The sequence below is a fragment of the Jaculus jaculus genome, chromosome 15 (assembly GCF_020740685.1).
Source record: "Jaculus jaculus isolate mJacJac1 chromosome 15, mJacJac1.mat.Y.cur, whole genome shotgun sequence".
Lineage (NCBI taxonomy): Eukaryota > Metazoa > Chordata > Mammalia > Rodentia > Dipodidae > Jaculus > Jaculus jaculus.
Genome location: NC_059116.1, coordinates 22,362,824 through 22,374,121, shown reverse-complemented (window position 1 = coordinate 22,374,121; position 11,298 = coordinate 22,362,824). Strand labels below are relative to the sequence as shown.

General features: G+C 40.8%; 1 protein-coding gene across 1 annotated transcript in view; it reads right to left on the bottom strand.

Annotated features, from left to right (window-relative positions):
- Window positions 1-6,911: 6,911 nt before the first annotated feature.
- Mib1 (MIB E3 ubiquitin protein ligase 1) overlaps window positions 6,912-11,298 on the bottom strand; it is a 110,264-nt gene continuing 105,877 nt past the window's right edge. Inside the window, exon 21 of the mRNA XM_045134689.1 lies at window positions 6,912-11,123. Within this exon, the coding sequence (XP_044990624.1) occupies window positions 10,983-11,123 (141 nt within the window). The 3' untranslated portion in view covers window positions 6,912-10,982. The remainder of the gene's footprint in view (window positions 11,124-11,298) is intronic.

Genomic DNA, 11,298 nt, shown 5'->3' with positions numbered 1-11,298 from the left:
TCCTGGAACTCAGGATATAGCCCAGGCTGGCTCAGCTCATGCTTATCCTCCTGCCTTAACCTCCCAAGGGATGGGATTAGCGGTGTCAACCATCATGTCCAACTTTTTCCCATTTTTAAATTAGGTTTCTTGGGCTGGAGAGATGGTTTAGTGGTTAAGCTCTTCCATGTGTAGCCCAAGGACCTCAGTGAGACCCACGTTAGCCAGATGCTCAAGGGGGCGCACATGTCTGGAGTTCGCTTGCAGAGGCTGGATGCCCTGGCATGCCCATTCTCTCTCTCTCTCTCTTTCATTCTCTGTCACTCTCAAATAAATAAATAAATATAAACAATTTTTTTTAAATTATGTTTCTTACTATTCAGGCTTATCAATTCCTTGTACATTTTGGATATACATTCCTTCAGCATGTGCGTGTTAAGCAAGGCTCTTCGTTTTGTACCCAGGCTGGCCCTGAATTCAAGGCCACCCTCCTGCCCTGGCCTCCCAAGTGTTGGGACTACAAGTATCCACCACCACCATCAGCTTTCATCGTGACATCTTCAAACATATTGGTTTTTCCTACTCCTTATTTCCTGCCCTACCTCCTATCCCATTCCTCCTTCTCTTGCTGGTATCCCAAAATAGTCTCTCCTTCTGTTTTCTTTTTAAGTATTTTATTTATCTGAGAGAGAGAGAGAGAGGTGGGTGTAGAGAGAGAATGGGCATGCCAGGGCCTCCAGCCACTGCAAATGAACTCTAGACACATGCACCACCTTGTGCATCTGGCTTACATGGGTCCTGGAGAATCAACCCTAGGTCCTTTGGCTTTGACCAAAACACCTAAGCTGGGCTGAAGAGATGGCTTAGCGGTTAAGCGCTTGCCTGTGAAGCCTAAGGACCCTGGTTCGAGGCTCAATTCCCCAGGACCCACGTTAGCCAGATGCACAGGGGATGCATGTGTCTGGAGTTCATTTGCAGTGGTTGGAAGCCCTGGAGCGCCCATTCTTTCTCTCTGTCTGCCTCTTTCTGTCTGTTGCTCTCAAATAAATAAATAAACAAAAAATAAATAAAAAGCACCTTAGCTGCTAAGCCATCTCTCAGCCCCTGTTTTCAAGAATATATATATTTAAATCTAGATTCCACACAGGAGAGAAAATATGTAACAGCTGGCTTTCTGTGCCTGGCTTCACTCAACATGATCTCCAGTTCTATCTAGTGTCTGGCAATGACATAATTTCATTCCTATTTGTTTATTTGCAGTGTGTACATGTGGCAGGGTCTCTTTTCATTTTCTTAATTTTTATTTATTTGCGAGCAAGAGAGAGAGAGGAGACAGACAGAGAGAATGGGTGTATCAGGACCACCAAGCCGCTGCAAACAAACTCCAAACACATGCACCACTTCGTGCATCTATGGCTTAATGTGGGTCCTGGGGAATCGAACTTGGGTCATTAGACTTTGCATGCAAGCACCTTAACCACTAAGCCATCTTGGTCTCCAACCCTTCATTTTCTTAACAATGTGCTCCTTCCTGTATTGTTTTAACTTGACTGGATCACTCTTCTCTTTCATGAATCATGCTTCCAATTTTTTTCTTTTTTATTAAAAAGCTCATAAAAGCAGATGGCTCCCAGCACCATTTCCTGCTTTTTTCCTTGCTTTTGCTCCTTGATCAATGACCTGTTGACTCCATCTGCGAGCTGTTCCACCACCTCATTCTTTCATGGACATCCCACAAGCAGTTCCACTACCATTCTTTTTAAATCTTCTTCTTCTTCTTCTTCTTCTTCTTATTATTATTTTTTTTGAGGTAGGGTCTCACTCTGGCTCAGGCTGACCTGGAATTCACTACGTAGTCTCAGGGTGGCCTCGAACTTTCGGCGATCCTCCTACCTCTGCCTCCCAAGTGCTGGGATTAAAGGCATGCGCCACCACGCCCGGCTCTCTTCTTATTTTTTAAACAAAGATTTATTTACTTATTTGAGAGCAACAAATAAAGAGGCAGAGAGAGACAGAGAATACATGCACCACAACCTCCAGCCACTGCAAACGAACTCCAGACATGTGCGCCCCCTTGTGCATCTGGCTAACTGGGTCCTGGGGACTCGAGCCTCGAACCGTGATCCTTAGGCTTCATAGGCAAGCGCTTAACCGCTAATCCATCTCTCCAGCTCCTATTACCACTACTTCATAGACATCCCAGTCATCCTTAGATTGGCTTTACACATACTATGCACTGTGGTGTCAGCCCTCCGACCTGTTACTTCTTCAGTAATGTATTCTGGGGTCTCTTGCCTTTCCATATCACTTCAATATCACCGTGTCAATATTCACAAGACATAGTTCAAAGATGGTACAGCTCTCCAAATTTCTAATCAGTTTAGTAGTTTTCCTCATACAATTTTCTATGTAGTTAAGACTTACGCCCTAGCATTCCAAATTTTGTGGTGCTACCTAAAATGCATTGTTATTTTCAATTTCAAATTCCAATTTTTCAGTTGGGCATGGTGGCTGTTCGCCACAATCCTGGACTACAGTGAGGTCCTACCACACAAACACACACAAAAACTTTCCTTTTTCATCATGGATATGTAGCAATGAAATTGACTTTTATGTACTAGCAATATACCTTGAAATTTTCAACTCTTTTAGGTTAGCTGAGCCTCTAGTAACTCATCAATCCTAGCTGGTTCTGGCCCCTGCAGCAGCCTCTGCTCCAGAAGGCTGGGATTCGTTTAGTTTTTGGAGAATGGTTTGCCCTGACTACAGAGAACAAATCAAGCCTCCCTGACTGCTTGTGACTAATAAGCAGGGCAAACTTCCACTAGAAAAGCAAACCCAGGGCTGGAGAAATGGCTCAGTGGTTAAAGCACTTGCCTGCAAAGCGAAATGACCCAAGTTTGATCTCCCCAGGGCACAGGTAAAGCCAGAAGCACAGAGTGGTGCATGCATCTGGAGTTCATTTGCAGCAGCTAGAGGCCCTGGTGTAACCATTTTCTCTGCTTGCAAATAAACATAAATAAATAATTGCAGGGCTGGAGAGATAGTTTAGTGGTTAAGGCCCTTGCCTGCCAAGCTTAGGGACCCAGGTTCAATTCCCCAGTACCCACGTAATCGAGATACACAAGGTGATACATGCATCAGTTCATTTGCAGGGGCTAGGTACCCTGATGTGACCGTTCTCTTTCACCTGCCTTTCTCTCAAACGAATAAAATTTAAAGAAAAAAATTGTTATAAACTTAGACATTGAGTTTTCTCCTTTGTAATTTTTTTTTTGTCACTCAGTTGTGCAGTTTGTAGATGACAATGTCATTGTTGCAATGCCAAAAGGTTTGACATGCATCCTGGCTAGACAGCACTGCATACCACCCCCTTGACATGTGGTTGACTGTTATGCCTCTGGTCTCAATTATTGTGGCTACCAGGTTTAGGGTAGTTTAGCCTCAATAAAATAAAAGTGAGCTAATCAATTAGTTTCGTTATAAAGAAAGAAATGACTGGAGAAATGGCTTAGTGGTTAACATTTGCCTGTGAAGCCAAAGGACCCAGGTTCAATTCCCCAGGACCAACGTAAGTCAAATGCACAAGCGCCACAGACATCTGGAGCTCATTTGCAATGGCTGGAGACCCTGGCATGCCCATTCTGTCTCTCTTCTATCTCTGTCTACTTGCAAATAAATAAAATTTATAAAATAAATACATTAATTAAAATATAAAGGAAGAAACTTAGCTAAATAATCATCCATCATCAATTTATCTGAAAAATTACTTTGGTATTCTATTGTAACACACACACTCACTGTCTCCAGTAAATTCCTACTGCCATTCTGCAACCATGTAAAGTTACGTTTGGAAAAGGCTATGCTATCAACACATTTAACCCCTGTGAACGGTGAGTGACTGTCAATGATAAAAATACAAGTCAGCTTTTCTAAAACGTCTTTATTTTTTAAAACCTATACAGTTTCACTTTAATAAAAAATATTACCATGAGATATCTACTTATACAGCATTGGAAATAAACAAAACTCCAACTAATCAGAGGTTATCTAAAATCAATGCACAATTTAAAAGTTGTAATACACATGCTTTTTTCAAATAAACAAAAGATTCTCTTTCACATGGTTTTTCTACTAAACTCTGAGGTGTCTTTTGAAATCGAATTAGAACACCTCTCAATTTCACAAATAAGTGCTTATATTAACCTTTATTTTATTTTATTTTTTAGTTTTTCGAGGTAGGGTCTCACTCTAGCCCAGGCTGATCTGGAATTCACTATGTAGTCTCGGGCTGGCCTCAAACTCCATGGTGATCCTCTTACCTCTGCTTCCCGGGTGCTGGGATTAAAGGTGTGTGCCACCATACCCGGCTTCTATTAACTTTTAAAGTAAAATAACCTCCAAACCACTCAATTACAAAATTCAAATAAATCACTGTAAAAATGGCTACCTTTAAAAAATGAAATAGATATCTGAGTTGTGGAGTAAGATTTACATATAGAAAAGTTAAGTCCTTCCTGTTAAAGTTTTCTTTTGCTCAAGTGTACCCTACTCAGACTATTTTCATAATGCATCTTGACCCTGAAAGAGAGCAGAGGGTTGAAACAGAAAACACTTCTTTGGCCCTTGGACAGAGGCTCCTGAGCAGGGCCACAGTGCAGGCCTCTATGTGGATGCTGACTCCTCGTGGTGACTTAGAGATGGGTGTCCCTGTTTCTCTAAGATAAGGCCATTTCCTGTCCAATAACAAGAGATTTTTGGATGTATTCAGATTTGTGTTCAAATGCCTTAAAAATAAAAATTCATGTATATTATTATAAAGAACAGTTTCCAAAAGTCAGAGAGAATAGGTATTATGCCACAGAATTTATTAATGGTACGTGTTTTCATTCATTTTTAAAAAGCTTAGTTCTTACTAAGCGTTTTAAACAAAAGCTCATAAATCAGAATCTATACAGACACTATAATACAAACAAGGCTTTAAATTTATCCCAACACTGAATGCTAAAAAAAAAAAAAAAAAAAAACTGGAAAAATACAGATACAAAGCAAAACATTTGTGATAAACAAAACAGTTTTCTATCATGTGAATGAATATGCAATAAGGATGAGACTGAGGTCAACAGAGAGAAACTGGATTTCATCTACAAGATTAGCATCAACAGTGACATGCAATTCATGATTGCCTTTAAGCTAACATTTTAACTGAATTGCTTGAACGAAGGATTTCGGTTTGCTCCATTTTGTTTTCCTTTGAGGGGAAGATAATCTGGTTCCCAAATTGATCCTCCTTTTGTGCTAAACAGTAAACGGCGGCGTAAGCATTTTCCTCTCCCCAGAAGCTACTTGTAGGTGACTTTGCATAATCACAACAATAATCAGGCTTCTAGTAACAGTGTCAAGGCCTTAAGTTGTCAGTTTTTTTACAACAAATATCAAGTGCAAATCTAGAAACTTCCTTTAAAGAATTATGCGAACACGTGCAGCCTAGCAACATGACAAGAAATGTGCACGTTAGACCCGGGCACTAGAGACCATCCTACAACGCTTCAGGAGTGTCGCCAAGTTAGTAATTCTTTCAAGGCACTGAAGAGTATGCAGATGGGAGTTTTCCAAATAGACTTAACAATTGGCTAAATTGCTAAAAAGCCCTGAGTCAGAACTGTCAACAGTGTCCTGAAATCATAACCTTGGACAAAATGGCATGTTTCCTTCTTTTATTAAAAAAAAAAAAAAAAAAAAAAAAGAGGGGCTGGAGAGATGGCTTAGCGGTTAAGTGCTTGCCTGTGAAGCCTAAGGACCCCAGTTCGAGGCTCAATTCCCCAGGACCCACATTAACCAGATGCACAAGGGGGTGCACACGTTTGGAGTTCGTCTGCAGTGGCTGGAGGTCCTGGTGCGTCCATTCTCTCACCATCTGCCTCTTTCTCTGTCTGTTGCTTTCAAATAAATAAAAATTTTAAAAAAATTAAAAAAAAATCACAGGGCCATTTTGCTTTGTGGAGGAAAGAACTTACGTTTCTGAAATAAAAATCAAGAACAGTACATAGAAAATCGAAATACTTCTTCCTAGACATTGTACACGTCAATTATGACTTGCAGCTTTAAAGCACGTGACTCTTGTGACAGGTCAATTTTCCTGTGCCTACTGCCTAAGTGCTCAGCAAAACAAAACAAAACAAAATGTCAATTTTAACCTCAGGCTCCCATTTCCTTTTCACTCTGGAAGAAAAGGAGGTAGAAAATGCTGAAGTAGAAACTTACAATTTTAACTCAGCAGCTAGCTAGCTCTCCCGTTGTACTGGAGTTTAACCCACTACTAACCTGAAGCTCACATGAAGCTCATCTACAGAGAGGGTCGCCCCTCACCTCCGTAAAGCAACAGACACATGAAACAACATTAGACAGCTTCCTCAAATTTAATATTTTAAAACTGTAATTATTAATACTGCTATAGTTGTATATATGTTAAAGTTCCAAGGATATACATGATTATCAAGTAATATCAGTAAGCATTCCTATCATAATACTCAAGGTAAATTAGGTTGCCATTTTCTTTTCTTTTCTTTTCTTTTTTTTTTTTTTTTTTGGTTTTGTGAGGTAGGGTCTCACTCTAGCCCAGGCTAACCTGAAATTCACTATGGAGTCTCAGGCTGGCCTAGAACTCATGGCGATCCTGCTACCTCAGCCTCCCAAGGGCTGGGATTAAAGGCGTGCGCCACCACGCCCGGCTCTAGGTTGCCATTTTCAGAGAAAAAAGTATTCTACAACGTTGACAAGGAGACTTAAAGACAGCTGACTTTTTAACAAGGCACACATTGTTTGTGAAAATCTGTTTGTTTAGTACAAACTCAAAGCTAACCTAATAATTCTGTTATTTAAAGTGTATTTCTCCTCTCTGGCTCAAAATGAAATGATAAAACCCACTTACATGCATGTAAGACTCATTTATTGTTTACAACAATGAGGGTGGGGGAGGGATGGAAGTGCCCCCCCCTTCAGATTTAAGGAACTTGATATTGACCATAACTTTACTTAGACCTTACCAAAATAAATGAACTACTAAGTAATTCAGGCATTTCATTTATCTATGGTCAAAATTCATAGGCGGGAAGGAGGGAAAATGTGAGTTATTTAGTGATTATGACATTTCAGTTGTGCAAGCCAAAAATTCTAGAATGTATTAGAACAAAGTAAATGTACTTACATCACAAAACTATATACTTAGACACAGCTAAAATGAAAAGCTTGTTGTATATGATTTTTACCACATAAAAAATGCAAAAAAAAAACCCTGTTCTATGATTTAATTTTTACACGTTATTACTATGAAACATTATCTGAGGATAAGTGCTTTTCCTTCTGGAATTAGCTACAAGTAACTTGTATTGCAATCTGTAATTCACAAAACAACTGTGAAATAAACCATGCTAAAATGGATTTATTCCTCAGACTTAAGTACACTTCACAAACGTGAACGCCCATGATACCTTCTCTATTATGTGCACACTTACTTCTATTTCCTATTTGTTGCAACCCAGTGTCCTGACCTGGCTCGACTAGATCCCTCATCTTAGTTCACAAGTTTAACTAATTCCTAGTTTGAAATGTGCCCAAAATTCAGAATAAACAAACAGCAAATGGGCAACATACAATTACACAGGATGTGCTGGAGTGTGAAAACAACTCAGCAAGCTGTGAGAACTGAACTGGCCACGCGGCAGGAGTGTGCCAAGATTCTCCAATGTTCTTACAGGATAAAGCCATCAAGACAGAGTTTAAGAGAGTGAGTTCCAGCATTATCTATCAATTGCATGCTTCAGTGGACTGCTGGTTAATTTGCAATGGTTGAAATTATAAATATCAGTTTGTTTGTTTTTTTGGTTTTCTGAGGTAGGGTCTCACTCTAGCCCAGGCTGACCTGGAATTCACTATGGAGTCTCAGGGTGGCCTCGAACTCACAGTGATCCTCCCACCACTGCCTCCCCAGTGCTGGGACTGAAGGTGTGCGCCACCACGCCCCGCTAAAATTACAAATATCTTAAGTCAAGCATAATTTAGCCAGTTAAAGAGTTGTCTAATATAGTGTTCTCACACTAATACAAAATTATCTTCTCTTGAAAATCTTGCTCCCCACAAAATTACCTATGCGTGTGGTACAGGTAAGTCTGTGAAAGCGAGTGAACAAATGCAGCCGGGCTAGCACCACGTGGAGAGCTGCGTTTGCAGTAAGTGAGCTGACAGTCGCAGGATAAAGCAGGAAACGTGGTAGGGCAGGGGTACAGAGAGGAACCCCGGGACTACTGGCAGCTCTCCTGAAACATTGGGAAGAAATACTAATTGCGCTTTTGGATCACTGTGTCTGCAGATGGCTTGAAACCTGTAAGTGCCACACCCCTGGTGACCGTGCTACAAGGCTGAGCTTGGTTACAGCGGTGGGCCGCTAGCTGACACTCAATCCCTATCTTATCTGCCCAGGCGCACGTCATCTTAGAAGTGATCGAGGGAAAGTAAGAACTCTTTGGAGGCACAGGATTAGATAAGGAGGTGGAAACAAACCCAAGTGGCAAAAGTACGGCCGAGAGACGCACAGAAAGAGGTAGCAGCTTCAGAGTCGGAGGACAGCCACTTTACGTGGTCGGGTCCTCAATCTTATTATTGTCTCCCACAAACGCAAAACGAGTTTAAAGTAATTTTAGGTGTTTGATGACATAAACAAAAGGACCTCTTCATTCACAAAACAGATTTTAAAGTGATACAAGTAGAGAAAAACCCACATGTACTTGGCATTAAAAGGAGACGATCCATGTCTTCTATGATAGAAGTTAATGTTGTGTTTTGAAGATGGAGGAAATAATGACTGGTCTGGAAGGTGCTATCACCTTGCAGGGATATAGGTGTTAGTTAGCACAGCAGCTCAGGAGACAAATAAGGATTTCAGAGAAATGCAGCTGTAACCCACAAGGTCGCCAGGCTGCATGGGTCACCTAGGTGTCCCCTTGCCTTGCAGCAGTGGCAGACAGGGATGGGCGATCTGTGTCAGGGAAGAAAGAAAATCCAGACTGCTGCTATTATCCAATCTGCAAGAAGACAGTTTGTCGCTTTATGTAAACATCAAATCAGTCACATGCATCTTTTCATTACTTCAAAATATACTTTTAAAAAAATGGCCCCATTGGCTCCTTATTAGACAATTACAGTCCCCACATAAAGTTTCAAATTGGAAATTTATAAAAGTTTTACTGTTCAAAATGGTAACAGTTGCCATATGTAGTGTCTGAAACCCCATACTTGGAAGGCAGAGGCAAGAGGGTCGCGTGTTTGAGGCCAGCCTGAACAACATAGCAAGTTCCAGGCCAGCTTGGAATATAGTGAGAGATTCTGTATCAGAAGCCCAAAGAGGGGAAGGTTTAAAAAAAAAAAGGCAATAGTTACTCCACTAAAAGCAGGCAGGGCGTTGCTGAGCCTACAAGTGCAGCCAGCAAAGCTCACTACTGCTTTGGCGGGCCTGGCACAAGAAGCAACGGCTAAGGACGGAGCAGCCCTGCGCAGACAGGCTGTCACCTTGCTCGCCACCACTGTGCCATGGCCGAGGAACCGAAGTGAGAGAAGCTGCCCAGGTTCAAAATGGGGAGTAACTACAAAAAAGAGGATTCTGTTTAAGAATAAGCTATCCACAGTCTGTAATAATAGTCACTATTGTCAACAGCTCATATTTGTTATCATCTAGCAGCAAGGAACCCCAAAACACTTATGAGTGTATTTACCCTAGATACAAAAGATCACGCATTCCCAGGAGATAAAAAGATTAGATGTCCTAGAGTCAAAGTGTGCACCCCGCCCCCCAATTCTACAAGTAATCAGATCTACTTCTATGAATGTCCTGACACTCTTTCTATGTAAGTATCTGTAACTAGGTTATCTATTACAACTTGGCTGTTGTTGGCAGTTTAAATAATACCTTCATTTGTAGGTATGAAGAGAGGCTGTATCCTTTACAGTAAGAACGAAGTAAGGCCTCTGATGAGGGTAGAATCAGTAACACTGTCAGAATTAATAGACACACACAAGAAAACACTGCTGCCTTTGGGCAATGTATCACCCAAGCTCAATGGGGAACCTCAGAGGTCCCAACAGAGCAGGATCAACCTGCGGGTTACATCAAACACAGTAAGCCACCACAGGGAAACCCAGACATTCTTCTAAAGGCTGGCAGATGCAAACAGAGCCCAGGGAACTGCAAGCAGTGCAGCTGGAGGGCAACAGGTACTCTTTCATTGCTGTTGGCCCTCTTCAGTTTTCCACTACGGCTTCATTGTTCCTTTCCATGTCACTGTTAAGGCAAACCATTTCCTTCTAAATCTAGAAAATAAGCCAAATGTGAAATTCTCTTAGTTTATACTAAAGACTGCTCAAAGAGCGCAGAGACAAACATTTGCACACCTTCTGGTGTAAGTTAAGAGTACAATCTTCTCTTCGGTACTTCTCTAACTATGTGGCATTTGTATTACAATGCTATTACTTAATACAGGTGATATAGTTCAGATTGCCAATTCATTTGATACATGACTTTTCAAAGTGCCTGTATCATTTCACTGTATAAAACCATGATAATTTAAAGGATAACTCATCACATGGAAGCATGTCTTTTAAGATTTAACAAATTTATAAATTATATGAGAAAATACAATAAAACAAAAATGAAAGAGATCCTTAAGGGATTTTCCCCTTAGAAGTGAAATGTAAATTCCCTATGAATTACAATAGGGTTGTGTTCTTAATTTGGGGGATGGGGGTTAAGTCACAATTTCAAACACTGTGGTGAAGATTTTGTTTTGTGTTGGGTTTTTTTGTTTGTTTGTTTCTGATAAATTTACACTCTACCCTCCGGTCAATAAACTATGAGGTTACAAATTCATTCATTAAACTTTTAGCTAGCTTAAGTTTTCTAAGATCTCATGATCACACACTTTAGCTAATACGACACACTCTGTGTTTCTTCATCAGTACAAAAGAATTCTTCGTTCGATGGCCTTGCGACAAATCGGGCATTCGCTCATGCGGTCTCCACAGAGCTGGCATGTCCCATGGCCACAGAGGAAAATCATGTTCTTCAGCCGGTCCAGGCACACGGGGCACATTGTCTGCAGCGGAACAGAACAGAGTAAACGCCGAGCAGGTCTGTGTTCTGAAAGTGTACCAGTAACTCTTGTATCATTAATTTTCTTTTGTTGTTTAGCCAAATATATCTGTTGTTTTTTTAAATATAAATTTTTTATTTATTTTTCATTTACTTGAGAAACAGGATGGGCACGCCAG